The 17,262-nt window shown below is 49.3% G+C and overlaps 1 protein-coding gene across 12 annotated transcripts in view; it reads left to right on the top strand.

Moving 5' to 3' along the window:
* Positions 1 to 17,262, top strand: part of Prkag2 (protein kinase AMP-activated non-catalytic subunit gamma 2) — a 271,437-nt gene that overhangs the window by 95,198 nt on the left and 158,977 nt on the right. Inside the window, exon 1 of one of the 12 annotated variants that reach the window (XM_041640582.1) lies at positions 15,436 to 15,955. The exons of 10 other annotated variants lie outside the window; for them this stretch is intronic. In XM_041640582.1, coding sequence (XP_041496516.1) covers positions 15,862 to 15,955 — 94 coding nt within the window. In that variant the 5' untranslated portion in view covers positions 15,436 to 15,861. Of the gene's footprint in view, positions 1 to 15,435; positions 15,956 to 17,262 lie in introns of those variants that run through there. One more of the 12 variants, XM_041640581.1, reaches the window with a different exon arrangement.

The following is a 17,262-nucleotide window of genomic DNA, read 5'->3' as shown; positions in this document are numbered from 1 at the left end:
GCATGCTTTATGAGATACGCACAGCTGATTTTATGACCTGGGTGGAGGGAGTGATCGCAGCTGGGGAAATACCACCCTAGATGGTCAGAGAGCTGAGGCGGGTTTGGAATGCCTGCCAGTCGAGTCTGGCTCGGACGTGGAGGATCAGCTGGCTGGAGGGACTGACGCTGCGTTCTGGCCGGGAGATGTAGAAGCTGTGTTTTCTAGCTCGGGTTTCTAACACTAGCTCAGCCTTGACCGCGGTCATGTGTACTCCGAACCTCCTGAGGAATTTCATTTTCTGTTTGTGGTTAAAGTGCCCTGGTTCTACCAGGAAGCCGGGGGTTCTGTAGCATCCTGAGCAGGGTGACTGCACATGACCCCCTTTCTCTGAGTGTGGATCTTTATCAGAGTGTGTGCTGTGACAGCCTTTGAAATCCAAATGCGCCGGCAGAGGAGTTTGCTTAACTTGTAAGACTCCAGCCCTTTCACACCGTCGCGGCCTTGGATCCCAGACAGCCCTTCCTTTATAGCCCGGCAACTGGGAGTTTATTTTTCAAATAAAAGTCTGTTTTCCCATAAAACGCTGAAGGTTTTGTGCTGTGTGGGGAAGAATGAGCTCCAGCTTTCAAGGCTTCAATTTGGAGTCTCCAAGTCTACAATTTACATGCCAAGGGCTTCCCCAGGGCTGAAGGGGCCCTGCCCCAGCTTGCCCTGCAGAACAAACACCGGGCAGTGGGGCAGCCTATGTGGATCAATGGGCCATTGTGCCCAAGTACAGAGCAGGAACAGAAGGGCCGGGGCTGAACTGGAGTAAGAGTGGTCCTCCAGCCCTGCGTTCTGGGAGCACTGCTGGTTGCTCTAAAGACGAACCTTCCTGAGCCTCCGGCACCGTCTCCTGAGGACACCGTTCACATTCCCTGCCAGGCAGGGTCCTGCGGGGAACTTCTGTGTACTGACAACAGAAGGGCTTAGTCTGGGCTTAGATGGTTACACTCACGTGACTCTGTGGTTGAGAGGGGAAGGAGAGCTGAGGTAGCCACAGGAGCCTGAGAGGCGACCCAGAGATTAGAAAAAGATAGTAATAATAAGCCCTCCTAGCCTTGGGAGAGTTCAGGAAGGAGGGCAATGTTGAACAGCCAATGGTACCCAATGGGGGTTGGAACATGAGCAATGGGAGCCATAGGGACTGTACCCAAGCCAGACGCATTTACCAAAGTCAGCCCCTGCTTAGAAGGAACCGGGCATCTCTCTCCGGGGTCTGTGGCCCGTGGGAAAGGGAAGAGCAAGGAGCAGATGAGAGAACACACACAGTAACTGGGGACATTGGGTGACTGTGGGGCCACGTCCCAGGGCCTGGGTCTTGGGAACAGTTTCTCCAACACTTTAGAGAGGAGCCTCACCCTTTAGGACAGTGGCAGCAGGCTGGTTGGTAAGGGAATGTTGTAGACTCTTCCTCCCTGCAGGGAGCTCTCAGGTACACCGGGCGCGCTGCCATCTTTGTCTGTGGCCGTGTGTTTGGTGTTTACCTGGGGCTCCATTGTGGGTCTCCAATAGTGCGTCTTTTGCTGTTAGCTTCCAGAGAACCCCGTGGTACCTGGGCATTGGTTCCGACACTGAGGGGACAGAGAATGGGAGTCATTAGCCTTCCTGAAGTATGACCGGAGGAAGAACTGTGACGAAGGAGCTCACGATGTGTGTGTGTGTGTGTGTGTGTGTGTGTGTGTGTGTGTGTGTACCCTAGCATACTTCTTCCCTTGGTGGAGATCATTGTGAGGAATAGGCTTTCCAAAAAGCCAGGGTACAATGAACAGAATATGTCATGCCACACCCGACTGCGGACCGGACCACCTCTTCTGCGGTCCCCGTGGAGTGGAGCTCTGCCCTGCTCCTGGAAGGGCCCTTCAGGCAGCACCAGGGTTGCCTCTTCTCTTCTTTCCGTCTCTGGTCCAATGGCCCAGTGCCGTGATGGACACAGGACAAAAGGGCAGTAGGGGAGCATGAGGAAGGCTTTAAGCAGAGTGGGGGGGGGGGGCCTGCAGAGTGGGGAGGAGGCTGCGTGTGCCGCCTGGAGACAAATGATCTGCAGACGGGTACCTGAGGGGAGGGGGGTGTATAAACAGGAGACACAGTGTTCGCAGGGGTCCTTGAACCAGCAATCTGAGTGTGTCTTCAGATGCCAGCATCCAGACTTAGCATGAGTTTTGCTCAATGCCCATCAAAACTAGATTTACTCTGACTGGCCTGTTCCCTGGGCACAGCTCCTTTCCGGAGGCCACAATTCACCCAGCCTTGGCCAGCCAACCTCCCCGGGACCTGTGCTCACTGGCTGCAGCTGGAGCTGTCCAGATCCCAGCAGCTGGCAGGTCCGCAGGCTCCTGAGAAACATGACTCATCCAGCCTGTCCACAAAGAAAGGAAAAGTATGTGTGGCATCCGGGTTTCCTGAAAAGTGTAGCCATCGCATGGCACAGCTATGTGGCCTGGCACCCAGTACAACTCTAGGAGGGCGCCCTCTGCTGGCTGCCATGCACCTGTCCCCCTGAAGGAGCTCTCGTCCCTGCCAGCTCAGACTGGCTGTGGCTGTTGGGAGTGAATCACGGAGTCTTCCAGTCCACGCAGGTCTGCCTGAAGGACACTCCTGCTGTACTGGAGACAATAAAAGCCTTGCTAGTGAGCACGGCGTCATTGTCGTTGTCCTCCCCGTTTTACTGCTCAAGCCTTCCCCACCCTCTTTTAAGACAAGGTTCTTCCATAGCTGTCCAACTCACTTGGTATCTGAGGATGATGGCCTTGAACTTCTGATCCTTCTATCTACCTCCACCAAGAACTGGATTGCAGGTGGTGTACGTGGTGCTGAGGGTTGAGGCCAGAGCTTCATGCTTGTTGGACAAACACTGTGCTGAGCTATGCCCCTAGCTTCTTTGAATTCCGGTTTAAAAGTAGCATTCCACGTTGACAATGTCAAGCTTATGATGATGATGATGATGATGATGATGATGATGATGATGATGATAATAATAATAATGTGGAGAATAATAATAAGGTAGAGAGTGGTAAAGAAAGACCCCTGACTTCTGTTTCTGTCCTCCACATCCGTGCTCACACAGGTACACCTGAATGCAAGTGCAGCAGAAAACACACATATACACACCTGATATCCACACATTAAAACATGTTTAAACAGTCTAAAGGGGTCTCTTGTCTTTTTTTAACCAACTTACAAAGCTCTCTTCCCTTCCCTCCCTTCCCCTCCTCTCCCCTCCCCAGGCAGTGTTTGTATAGACACAGGGCGACTGAGGGTGGGTTACAGGAACAGCATCCCCTAACCCAGTGGCTCTCAGCCTTCCTGATGCTGCAACCCTTTAATACAGTTCCTCGTTTTGTGATGACCCCTACCATAGAATTATTTTCGTTGATATTTCATAACTGCAATTTTGCTAGTGTTATGAATTGAATCGTAATGTAAAGATCTGCTGTACAGGATATCTGATCTGTGACCCCAGGGATCTTGGCCCACAGGTTGCAAACCACCACCTAGCCCCTTAAGGCTTTATGAAAATAGGTGTTTCCGCCACAGTATAGCTATCAAGTCCAGGAAACTGATGTCAACCAAGAGTGATTAGCTACACTCGGGCTTTGTTTGCATTCAGCAAAATTGTCCTAATGACATCCTTTTTGGAAGCACCCCAGACATGACCGAGTCTGTGGCCCCGGCTCTCCTGGCCCTTAGCTCCCCACAGCTCCTCTGTCTCATCTTCTATGACCTCAGTACTTGCCCGGGCTGGCTGCTACAGGCCACAGCCAGCCATTGTGTGGCTGCCCTCACTCCGGGTGTGCCAGCACTTCCTCATGATCAGACTCAGGGTTGGCTGTTGGCAGGCAAGCCTCAGGCCTGCTTCCGTGTGCCTGGGCCCCACAGCGGGGAGCCCGTGACTGTTCCAGCACCTTCCTGGTGATAGGAGCCCTGGTGACTAGCCGGGACCTGTCTGCACAGTGAGGCTCTCCACTTTATTATTAAAGTGTTGGCTTCCCTTTGTGATACGTCAGCACTCTGGGGCAGCTACTTAGAATATTATATAAACAACCCTTCTCATCCAACTTTGACTTGCTACTTTTAGCAGCAATCAGGAATCTTGTCTAAGCTGTGATGGGCGCCACAGAGTGACATTCTAACTCCCTCACTAAGTCTGCATTAGCAGTTGGAAGGGGAGTCTTTCTCAGGGAAGAGCCGCCATCTTCCCATTCTCAGGAGCGATGTATTAAGGTTCTGGATTCCCCGTCTCTTTTGTTGGTAGAAATTCTTCACATCCATGGTTAGGATTGTGGTTCCCAGGAGATTTTCTCAAGTATGTGTGGCCTTCTTGTTTCTTCTTTAGGGGAGTGTCTGACGGGGCCTCCAGCCCATTTGTTTTTTCATTCAAGATTGATCGGGAGGGAGAGAGAGGAGAGAGAGAGAGAGAGAGAGAGAGAGAGAAAGAAGAGAGAGAGTGTGTGTTCATGTGCACCACATGCATGTGAATGTCTGCCGAGCCAGAAGAGAGCCTAGGATTCCCCAAACCTGGAGTTAGAGTGAGCCTACTGGTGTGGGTGCTCTCAGTCTCCCCAACCCCTCCTGCCTGTCCTCAACTGTGTCATGTGTGTTCCCCGTTTACAGGGATTTTGGAAACTGGATATTTTGCAGATATATGACTTGCGAATACTTTCTCCTCTGTGAGTCTGCTTCACTCTTTTGATGAAATCCTTTGATGCACACAAAAGGTCTGGTTTTGGTGGTGACCAGAACTACCGTAATGTGCTGTTCCTTTGTGGAAGTGAAGGAAGGGGAGGGTGATTACAGTTTGTCCTCAAAAGTATGACCCAAAGATGGAGCCGGAGGGGCAGGTGACGGCAGTGACGATGAGGGCACAGGCCGTAGGAACAGCCGGTGCCATGGCATCCGTGGCTGGTGCTGTGCTACCCATGGGATGTTTCTGCCGCGTTGTCTTTCGTCATCCCTTTAAAATGTCTGAATGAGCCGGGCCTGCTGTGTAACTGTCTGGGTTACAGGAGAATTGTTGAACTGTTTAATTCGCTCGAGACTGCAGATCTGTGAATGGACCCAGGTTTCTCTCAGGGGTTGCATTTGACCTGAGAAGGGTAAATCTTTCTTTCTACCCCCTCATTTTATCCCCCTTTGAGAAGCAACCAATCAAAGGCAACCCTCGGTTCAGACCTCCTAGTCATTGAATTCCCAATTGAATGAGTGCATAGCAGTCGGGGTCCTTCAAAAGAAACCCAGGTCCCAGAAAATGGCATCCCTGCTCAGGTGCCTGGCAGGTGAGGTTAGGCCAGCCAGATGCTGTCTTTGGGCCAAGCCTGGGGACTCATAGGTCTTCTTTCCCCTGCCACAGCTGGGCCACAATCCTCTTACTTTGTTGCTTTGATCAAAATATCTGAATTTAACCTGTAGATCTACTGCTGCAGGGCCCTCTGAGGCCAGGCTCTGCCTTCTGGGCTCCAAAGCAGCTGATATTTGTCCTCCCCACTTGCCTTTGGGACCTATGGGGCAGTGGGCCTGATGCACTTTTTCAGCGAACTTGATGAGCGGATCCTGTCAACTCCTGAACACAGACCCAAAAAAGGACTAAATAAGGCCTCCGAGAGCCTGCACGGGCTCACGTAGCCTCTTCAAAGGCTCGGAGATCTACAGATTCTGTACTTCCTGGTTCCAACATTTTGGCTAAAGATAATTGTAGCTGTAGGTTTTCACTTTTCTATACATGTGTATGAGGGTGCAGGCACTCTATCCCTATCTCTCTGTACATGTCGGGGGTGGGGTACATGCACCCTATCCCTATCTGCCTTATTCCCTTGAGACAGGACATCTCATTGAACCAGGCTGGGCTTGGTGTTGGTTCAGCTAGATTGGCAGCCACCAAGCCCCAGCAATCCTCCTGTCGCTGCCCTCTTCGGTGCTGGGGTTATAGGAATGTACAGCCACACCTGGCTTTTTATGTGGCTTCTGGGGATCCTAACCCAGGCCCTCATGCTTGCACAACAAGCACTCAGCACTCCTCTGTGCCTTGGTCAGTAGGATTGCCTGTGACCCAATCTCAGTGGGCTTAGACGGCATTGGTGTGAGCTGAGCTGGGTGAACTGAGTTTATCTTTGCCAAAATAAACACTCTCATGTCACCCACACCCTCCCAACTCCAGTGTCATCTCCCACCCCCCACCCCCGGCGCCACGAGGCTAGGTGTGACCCTGAGTGTTCTGGGGTGACTTGGAGCCGCATGGTTGCCTGAGTCAGATGGGGAGGGCCAGGCCTCAGAGGTGTGACTCACACACAGTCCCTGAGGAAGGAATAAGGGAGGCCCCAAGGGCAAGTTCACTAAGAACTAAGTGCAGCCCAACCTTTAGAACGCTCTGTGAAATATGACACACTATTTTGCAACCGACAGGCATGCTCTTGCCAGTGTACACACTGCTCCCTGCTCCAAACGGATCTCTACCTCACACCCCGAGGTTTTGATTGGCAGCAGCCGCTCAAGGACCTGGGTGCTTTTCAGGCCCCATGAGAGTCACAACCCTCCAAGGGTTGAGAGTGAGATTTTGTGAGATTTTGTGAGATTTTGTGGGTGTGCCCCCAGTTGCTTTTCCTGCATCTCTGCAATAGAGAAGCAGCTGTTGGGTCCTAACTGTACGTGGTTGAGGAAGCTGTGGAGTGGGTCAAAGATCCTAGCTCTCTTCCGGACCACTCTGGAGGCCTGAAGCTTCCTGTGAATGTCTGTCTCTGGATATTCCTAACTGAACAACAACAGCTGGCCTCCTCCCAACATGCTGAAAACATGGGAAAGTGCTTTGGGGAAGTCTCTCCACACGGGATTTGTGAACACGCTTACCAGGCAGGCTGTGACCTCTGGGTGGGGACACAGGCCCTGGAGGCACAGGCGTCACAGTCCTCAGCAGCTCTGCGCTAGATTGAGAGACCCTTCACATGAATGGATCAAGGTGACCGAAGTGAGATGGTGATGCACCCTGGGTCTCAGCTGCCTCTGTCCCCTCTAGGTCATTGTGACAACTTTAGTGAAATTTATCATGACATCCAGATGAGCTTCGGTGGTAATGAGGGTTTAATGGCTTTTCTGAAATGTGAGTTTAGTCAAGAATCATTTCTGTGGGCATTCCACAGACTTCTAGATAGCAAGAGAATGAAACTGTCCCTAGCCGTGTCATTTGATGAGGCTAAAGCTCTCAGAGTCCCATCCACTACTCAGTCATGTGGAAGGGGTCTTTTGGGGGTACAGGTGGAGGTTGGGTAGCCACCATGGTATTCTCAGCAGAGACTAAGAGCCACACTGGCCAGTTCTGGGTAGGCCCCAACCTCAAGTCTAAAATATGCTTACTGGACAGCAGGTGTCTTAGCATGTCTTCCTTGTGTGGACACATGGCCAGTCACCATCAGGAATCCCCCAGATTAAACAGATTATTTGCATGCTTTAGATTACAGAGTCATCAGGGAGCTCTCAGGACCACAACAGCACACTTACTACAGCCACAGTGCAGAGGTGTGACCTGCAGTGTGTGCTGTCCCCAGAGCGTGAGAACACCTCGTGTATACCCTGAAGTACAGGACTGCGTCCCTCGCCTGTCTACAGCCCCTTTGACTGCCTGTCTGTGACTGTGACCTCCCCTGGCCCCGCACTGCCATTTATTGAACATTCTGATTTTTTCCTGTTTTTCTGTAATTGACCTTGTGGCATCCATCACATCTATAAAGCCTGCACCTTTGTGTACGAAGACTCAGGCCTGTGGGCATCGTATGGCCCACTGCAGTGTGGAGCAGAGTTTGACTCCAGAGGTCAGAGAGCTGTCACAGTCCCTCCCTGGGTTCCAGGACAGTCAGCCTGTGCATGCCCCAGGCACAGGCCATGCTGTAGCCGAGAAGCTCCACCTGCGTCCCTGGCCCGCTTCACTGCGGCTGAAGCAACTGCAAGGATCCCATCAGTGCATGCTTGTTCTGTTTCTCTTATGGGATGGGATCCCCGAGCACAGTCATTTCCATCCAGCTAGAGAGAAGATTGACCTACAAGACAAGACAATGGTGCAAGCTGTGAGCACGAACTATCCCAAGGCTGTGGGCTTCAGCGCTTGGTAATCTTTCTTGCTGCTGAGTGCGGAGTTATAGCTGGAAATCTAAGCCGACAGCGACTGTGAGAATGCGCAGGAATGTAGCCATGATGCTGCCACAGTCCGTTCATCTCTGCATTTTTGTGCCCAGTTGTGGATTTGCTGTAGAGAGAAGCTTCTTTGTGAGGGGTGAGAACTACAGTTACACCTGAAGACTTAGAGCTAAGAAGTGTGTGTGTGTGTATGTGTGTATGTGTGTGTATGTGTGTGTATGTGTATGTGTGTGTGCATGTGTGTGTATGTGTATGTATGTGTGTGTATGTGTGTGCATGTGTGTGTATGTGTGTGTATGTGTGTGTATGTGTGTGTATGTGTGTATGGGTGTGCATGTGTGTGTATGTGTGTGTATGTGTGTATGTGTGTGTATGTATGTATGTATGTGTGTGTGTATGTGTGTGTGCATGTGTGTGTATGTGTGTGTATGTGTGTGTATGTGTGTATGTGTGTGTATGTATGTATGTGTGTGTATGTGTGTATGTGTGTATGTATGTATGTGTGTGTATGTGTGTGTGCATGTGTGTGTATGTGTGTATGTGTGTGCATGTGTGTGTATGTGTGTGTGTATGTATGTATGTGTGTGTGTATGTGTGTGTGCGCGTGCGTGTGCATGTGTGTGTGTGTTTATGTGTGTAGGGGGTATTTTCTAGGTCCAGCCATCTACTTGCTAATTTCATGATTCATTTTTCTTTACTCCGGAGTAGTATTCTATTGTGTATGCACAGCACATTTTCATTATCCAGTTGGCTGCTGGAGAACATTTCATTGTCAGAGGGACGGCTTCCATTTTTATTTCCTGGCTATTGTGATAAGGGTAACCGTGAACATTGCTAGAAAGTATCTATGGAGTATGATGTATCACTCAGGGTGCCTGGTGGAAGGAGGGAGTGGAAAGATTATAAGAGCCAGAAATCTAGAAGTAGCCATATAAACATGACAGGAACAGTGGCAGCATTAAAATACATGCTAAGGGAAAGTTTTCATGGGGCTGCACTCCCAGACAGAGAGCTACAGACACCTAATGACTGCTGGAGAGCTAGGATTAGCCTCCCTCAGGGGTGAGCCCCTTATTGGGATTAACCTCCTGCAGGGGTGAGCCCCTTATTGGGATTAGCCTCCCGCAGGGGTGAGCCCCTTATTGGTGATGCAATACAAAGTGGTCAGCCCTGAAACCACATACATGAAAAAACAAAAACGAACCAGCAAGCTGTGTTTACCTATTTGTCTGTACATTTTTTGAAGTGTTTCTTTTTTTCTTTTTTTTAATTGATATTTATTGAGCTCTACATTTTTCTCTGCTCCCCTCCCTGCATCTCTCCTCCCCTTTTCAACCCTTCCCCAAGGTCCCCAAGCTCCCAATTTACTCAGAAGATCTTGTCTTTTTTTACTTCCTACTTCCCATGTGGATTAGATCCATGTAAGTAAGTCTCTCTTAGTGTCCACATTGTTGTCTAAGTTCTCTGGGATTGTGGTTTGTAGGCTGGCTTTCTTTGCTTTATGTTTAAAAACCACCTATGAGTGAGTACGTGTGATAATGTCTTTCTGTGTCTGGGTTACCTCACTCAAAATAATGTTTTCTAGCTCCATCCATTTTCCTGCAAAATTCAAGCTGTCGTTATTTTTTCTGCTGTATAGTACTCCATTGTGTAAATGTACCACATTTTCCTTATCCATTCTTCGGTTGAGGGGCATTTAGGTTGTTTCCAGGTTCTGGCTATGAACATAGTTGAGCACATGTCCTGTGGCACGATTGAGCATCCTTTGGATATATACCCAAAAGTGGTATTACTGGGTCTTGAGGAAGGTTGTTTCCTAATTTTCTGAGAAATCACCACATTGATATCCAAAGGGGCTGGACCAGCTTTCATTCCCACCAGCAATGCAGAAGTGTTCCCTTTACCCCACAATCTCTCCAGCATAAGTTGTCATCAGTGTTTTTGATCTTGGCCATTCTTACAGGTGTAAGATGAAATCTCAAAGTTGTTTTGATTTGCATTTCTCTGATGACTAAGGATGTTGAACGTTTCCCTAAGTGTCTTTCAGCCATTTTAGATTCCTCTGTTGAGAGTTCTCTGTTTAGGTCTGTACTCCATTTTTTTTATTGGATTATTTTTTCTTTTGATGACCAATTTCTTGAGTTCTTTGTATATTTTAGAGATCAGACCTCTGTCTGATGTGGGGTTAGTGAAGATCTTTTCCCATTCTGTAGGCTGTCATTTTGTCTTGTTGACCATGTCCTTTGCTTTACAGAAGCTTTTCAGTTTCAGGAGGTCCCATTTACTAATTGTTTCTCTCGGTGTCTGTGCTACTGGGGTTATATTTAGGAAGTGGTTCCCTGTGCCATTGTCTATACATTTATATGTACGTAACAATAAAGAAAAAGAGGCTATCCATCTGAGAAGGGCATGGGAAGAGGTGGAGGGGAGGATACCTGGGGGGAGCTGGAGGGAGGAAAGAGAAGGGGGACAGTGATGTAATCTATTTTAATTTAAAATGTATTAATTCTTTTGAAAGAACACATATTAGAATACACCCTACACTCGTGGGCTGGGGAGGTGGCCCAGTGGCTAAAGCACTTGCTGTGTGTGCTTGAGGATTGGAGTCTGGGTCCCCAGAGCCCTTGTAAATGCTGGGAGGCTGTGGTGGCCTGCCTGGAACTCCAGCCTCAGAAGGTGGAGACAGGATCCTTAGTGCAGGTAGGCTGGTGAGACTAGCCTTATCGGTGAGCTCTGGGTTTGCCTGAAGGACTCTGTCTCAATGAAGAAGCTGGACGAGGTCCTGAGTGTGACTCCCAACACCAGCCTGGGGCTTTTATGTGCACACATAGCTCACACCGTGACACACACACACACACACACACACACACAAGCATGCAGAATATGTAAACGTGGAAAAAAGGAAACATGATTTAAATCATTTAGCATTACACCTCTCCCCCAAATTTTGTAGAACTGGGGTCAGAATGGTGTCCTGTGAGGGTATCTGCTGTCCCCAACCTCACTCCTGTTCCTGGTTTGTGCCATTCAGGACTGTCATTTTTTAAGGCATGATTTAAAATGACCCAGGCCACTTTAAAACACAGTTTCACCCTGTGAGTTCTTCCATCCCTCTTTTCAGGGCTTCTCTCTCCTAAAACTTCCTTAGTGTAGACTTCCGTGCCAGGCCAAAAGAGCTCAGACTAGACCTTGCCGACTCCTCCTCCTCTCCCCCCTCGGTAGCAGCCAGTGACCCCAAGGACACACGGAATTCTCTTTTTCACTTCATCTAACTGGTCACCTTCTTAAGTTGCTCGACAAAGACCCCCCAAATGCCCCTGTTGGGTAAGTTCAGAGCAGAGGCCAGAGCTGGGCAGCACCAGTGAGTCTTGGTCCCCACAGCAGAGGGGTTGTCTATTCCTCTCTGGGCTTAGTCACCCCAAAGTGACACAAGCTCTTCTTCTTGGCACTTCAAACGCAGGGGTCACCTACAAGTCGGTCAGCACTCCTGGCATGTCATGGGCCCCCTTGGGGATGCAGATTGGAGTTTTCAAGACTGGCTCTTTTGCCTTTAGACTTCCCAGCCTGGAGGTCAAAGGTGAAATGAAGACTGTGGACTCTTGCATATTCTTTTTCCCAGTGAACTCACTGAGGCAGGGGCTGGGGGCTTTGACCTGGGGACCTAGAGGGGGCTTTGGCCTGGGGCCCTGTCATAGTATTGTGTGCATGCAGGAAGGAGTGTGGCGCAGAGGGAAGACAGGTCCAGATTCATCTGAATCAGGGTTCGAGTCCATGCCCCCCTGCCCTGACTTGTCAGCTGCCACGCTGACTCTCAGCTGTTCATCTTTAGCTGGCATGGCTATCGATGCCCGCCCTTCAGCCTTACAGGGGCAAAATGAAAAGACAACTGTGAAGTTGCCCTGTGCCTTGCTTGGCTTGTAAGAGACTCTCGGTAAACGGCAGTTATTACTTGGAGAACAGCGGTGTCTTTGAGTGGTCTACAGCACCCAAATCCCCTCAATCAGCAGCTGCCTAGAACATTCCCCAGAGGTTTAATCACCACCTGCTGAGTGAATGTCATTGCACCTGCCTCCCTTTGCTCTTTATTTCCCTTAGAAATGGAAACTCGTCTGCTCTTAGTCGGTAACTTTGAGACACCTCTTTCCACATAGTCCTGTTTTCTGGTGTCAGAATGCTCATATCGTTACCTGGGGAGATGGCTCAGCCAGGGAAGTGTTGGCCCAGAGGCATGAGGACCTCAGTTTGGATGCCCAGAACCCACATTAAAAGCTGGACCAAGCCCCATGTTCAATATCCCCATACTGAGGAGTTAGGACAGGAGAATCCCTGGCGTCATTGCCAGGATCCAGGTCCAGGGACAAACCCTACCTCAAAAAAACAATGAGGCAAACAATTGAGGAAGGCAGCCCACATCAGCCTCTAGCCCCCATGCATGTGTATGCAACACACACACCTACTTGTGCGTGCATGTACTCACATTAAAAAAAAAATTACAGCATCTTTCACATACTCTTTTATTAAAACATGTATGTGTGCTCAGTGTGTATATTCTGTATGTTTCCTCTGTATGTGTGCTCAGTGTGTATATTCATGTATGTTTGTTTCCTCTGTATGTGTGCTTAGTGTGTATATTCATGTATGTTTCCTCTGTATGTGTGCTCAGTGTGTATATTCATGTATGTTTGTTTCCTCTATATGTGTGCTTAGTGTGTATATTCATGTATGTTTCCTCTGTATGTGTGCTCAGTGTGTATATTCATGTATGTTTCCTCTGTATGTGTGCTCAGTGTGTATATTCATGTATGTTTCCTCTGTATGTGTGCTCAGTGTGTATATTCATGTATGTTTCCTCTGTATGTGTGCTCAGTGTGTATATTCATGTATGTTTCCTCTGTATGTGTGCTCAGTGTGTATATTCATGTATGTTTCCTCTGTATGTGTGCTCAGTGTGTATATTCATGTATGTTTCCTCTGTATGTGTGCTCAGTGTGTATATTCATGTATGTTTGTTTCCTCTGTATGTGTGCTCAGTGTGTATATTCATGTATGTTTGTTTCCTCTGTATGTGTGCTCAGTGTGTATATTCATGTATGTTTCCTCCTATGTATGCTCAGTGGTCCTTCCAGATCCTTGCACTCCACTTCTTATTTTACTTTATTAGGTTGCTGTTCGTTTCTTTTTTTTCATTTTGTCTGGGGATAGGTCTTACTGTGTAGCCCAAGCTGGTCAGGAACTCTTGATCCTTCTGTCTCGGCTTCCTTGGTGCTACAGTTAAAGGTGTGTGCCAATATGCCTGGATCACTATAGTTTTAAATTGAGAAAAGTTTAATTTTTGTTTTAAGCAGGGTTTATTTAAATTCTTAAAAACCTAAACGTGAAACTCTAAAATCTGCAAAGTTCATCTTCTGCAGAGTTTCATCACAGTAATTTTGGGCCACTGTATTTTCACTACATGGATACCCTGCTACTGTACTGGAGGCCTGGCCAGATTGAAGGGCTGGCTTCTGGTGGTCACAGTACTGAGCCACTGGCATCTGCAGCCTAGAAACCTAAAGTGTGCCCCAAGGACGGAGACCAGCTCATCACGACTGGAACAAGGGGCTCACATGGGGAAGTGGGGGCAACCCCAGCAGCTGTGCCAGGGCTGGTTCCCCAACTTTACGGCATCCAGTACAGCACTCAAGTTCCCACCACCACGAGGAACTCAGTAGAGATGACAGAAGAGAAGCCGAGACAAAGCTTCCCCATCTGCCATCAGAGAGAGGACGAAGGGGCCACCACGACAGAGACAGGCTGGGGCTGTAAGGAGAGCAGACAAAAATACAGAATGAGGCAGGGTCTGAGCCAAGATCACAGCTTGCAGGCCCCACAGGCATGAGATAGCAAATGTGTGTTCCCCTGTCTGCTCTGCACAGTAGCCAAGGCGAGACCCTTGGCTAGACCCAGGTCTAGGGCAGGAGCTGACACCCTGGAGTCCCCTCCTGCTGCTGCTCTTCTCTTGGCTGTGACTAACACCTGTTCAAGGCTACTAAAGGGAGGATGTCTTTATTTTGGTTCTGAGTTTCAAAGGGATTCATCGTGCTGGGAACAGCATGGCAGAGGGATGTTGGGCCCAGTTTGTTAACATGGCGAGAGCCAGCAACCCCTAGTGCCTTCGTTCTACTAGTTGGACGCCAGACCACAGAGGTCCTACAGCCTTCCTCAGCAGTGCTGCTAGTTTAGATTATTGGAACTTGGTTTCTAAACATTTTAATGTGTGTGTTTCTGAGAATGGATTTGTGCTTGTGAATTCTGGTGCTAATAGAAGTGAATTTTTTTTTTAAAAAATTAAAAAAAGAGGAAGGAGGGCTGCCATCTGGTTCCCCTGGTGCTGGAGTAACAGGTGGCTGTGGTCTCCATGTCATGGGTGCCAGGAACTGAACTCAGGTTCTCTGAAAGAGCAGTACAAAGTACATGCTCTTAACCACTCAGCCATCTCTCTACCCCAGACCGTTAGAACTTGAAATCCTGCCATGACCTGGTCTCATCCTGGCTAACAAAGGTGGCCACTGGGTCCCAGAGATAGGAAGAGGCTTGTTCAAGGTCACAATGCTACTTAGTAACAGAGCAAGTAACTTTCCTTATAAAAGCTATCAGAAAAGCAAGTTTGTTTCTCTCTCTCTTTTTTTACCCTCTTATTTACTTACAACACATGTGTGAACTAGAGCTTTCATGCTTTGTCAGGTCGGACATTGGGCTTATGGTGAATAAGATCAGCATTCTAGTCTTGCCTCTGTCATTGGCCACAGGAGATTGGTTGAACCTCATTTCCCCATCTACAATACCAGGAGATGAATGAGGTCCCCTCCAAAATCTGAGTTCTGCCTTACAATTCTTAGCAAGTTGTGCTCCATGCTGGCCTGAGACCTGCTGGATCCTAGGGCAGCACTCCCGCCTCAGAGATGATCTTGCTGTGTTCCCTAGAAGAGATTCAGCAGTGTAGCCCTGGTGCTCTCTGGGCTTCTCCTCGGGCAGCCTCTGGAGCCTTCTAGCTCTCTGAGCCCCAAAGCACATGCATCAAAATAGTTGTGTGATGTCATGTCATAATGGGAATGTGCTCTGGCCAATTGGTGCCAAGAATTGTCTGTACAGGGTGGTTTCCTTTTACAGTCTTCTTAAAGAGACATCACACAGATCTGCACATGACTAGCAGGCTAGTGCCGGCTCTGCCTACTTGGGCTCCCCTCCTACTTTAAGTTTAAAGAGAATAAATAACCCGGAGCTCATCAGTGAGCCGGTGACCTTAACTACATAAACAGCTCCCCTGCAAGGCTCTGTTCGTACCTCCAGTGGCTTCTTGCCTACTTAAGGACAGGCGAGACGACACTCCGGCTGCCGGGAGAGGAGAGGTGCGGCCAGTCAGGACTGCCTTTGCTCAGAAGTCTCAGGGACCTGAGGGAGGCTGCTGAGAGATTCTCTGTGGCTGTTGGGCTGGTCCTGGAGCATGACCCTCATCTCATGCTAATCTGAGAGATCGTGGGGAGGGCAGTCAGACCCACAGGCTGTGGCTGAGCTTGACTGCCTCTCACAGCAGGGTAAGCTGTGACTCCCAGGGATCCTGCACCTGCCAGCTGATGCTGCTCCCCTTCTGCTGAACCCCTGGTCCCCAGCTGTGGCTCATGCTGGTTCTTCAAGTTCTGATATGTTCACCTGTCTCCGCTTCTGTGGCCACAGTGACTCATGAAGCGCTTTGGAAGTCTGAGGGGCAACAAGAAACCCAAGGACCAAAACCGAAGCACACAGAGGCGCCAGTCGGAACCCCATGGCCTCTTTGGTAGGACCCTGTCCTTTCTGTTTCTCTGATGATCCTATGGTGTATGTGTGTGTGTGTGTATGCACATGTGTCTGAGTATTGCAAGCTGCTACTTCATGCTGTGGCATAGCCCTGAGGCAGTGGTTCAGGTAAGAGGATGACTACTCCCCTAACTGGTGGCCTTGCTGCTCCTAGTAACTGCCCGGTCAGTGTCATCACGCTTACTGAAGCGGTTTTCTTTCTCCAGCCTACCTGACCCCGTGGGGTTCAGGGAACAATTGAGATTGTTACTGGTTCGGGAAAAAACAGCCGCTTAAGGAAGACAGGGGATGAGTGGAAACTGACAGCTTGTGTTGTTCCAAATGGAATGTGGGGTAGGGGGTGGAACCCATCCATTAAGAGGAAGGGACTCCATCCCCTTAGTCTCTAGCAAGAGATCTGGTGGGCTGAGGGTTACCTGGGAGGAAAAACCCCTCCCGGTTTTGTGTCCCTTGGGGAAAAACTGCTTCTGGGACCTGCTGCCTGAGGTTCAGGGGGTTGCCATCAGCCCGGCTAGGAAAGCTGGCCACACGTCTATGCTTCATCTCCTGGACCTGCGGAAGGGGAAGCTCGCGCGTTCTGTTCATAGGAGCTGTACAGGCGGAGCCCAAGTGTCTTTACCTCCTGGGGACCTGGATGATATCTGACCACTCGACCTTGGATGGTAGATGTCACGTTTTAAGGGTCTGAGACTGGGCTGGAGGTGTGACTCATTTGAGTACTTGCCTAGGGTGTGTGTGAAGCCCTGAGTTTATCCCCAGCACTGAGTAAAACTGGGCAGGGTGACACACACCTGTAATCTCAGCACTTGGGGACTGGAGGCAGGAGGATCAGAAGTTCAAGGTCATCCCTGGTCACAAATCAAGTTCAAGGACAGTTTGAGCTGCACCAGACCCTGTCTCAAAAAAAAAAAAAGAATGTGACATTTCAATTGGTAAAAATTTTTCACAGGTATGATGGTATGGTGACTTTGACAGGACATCTGGGCAGTAAATATAAGGTGTATATACTATATAAGGTACAATCTGAAAAGAAGAAGGATGTTCTGTCTGCCTGTACCTCTTGCCACAGCAGTACTCCAGAGAACTTCAGTGGCCTGAGGAGGGCGAGCATGGAGATGGGGATTCCTGGAGTCTAGGAGTTTTCAGACTCATGAAAGAAAAAAAAAAACCTGCAAAATGAACCAAACAGTAGAATCCCATTGAGTGTCAGGGTGAATTTACGGAGGAGTGGGGTGCCTGTCTCAGCAGTGTGGGAAGGAAGAAGGGTTGTCTGAACCAGAGAGTCAG

This window comes from Microtus oregoni, unplaced genomic scaffold (assembly GCF_018167655.1).
Source record: "Microtus oregoni isolate MIOR12 unplaced genomic scaffold, Mior012 000064F_ref0000363, whole genome shotgun sequence".
NCBI lineage: Eukaryota > Metazoa > Chordata > Mammalia > Rodentia > Cricetidae > Microtus > Microtus oregoni.
This window is presented reverse-complemented; position numbering and strand designations above follow the sequence as displayed.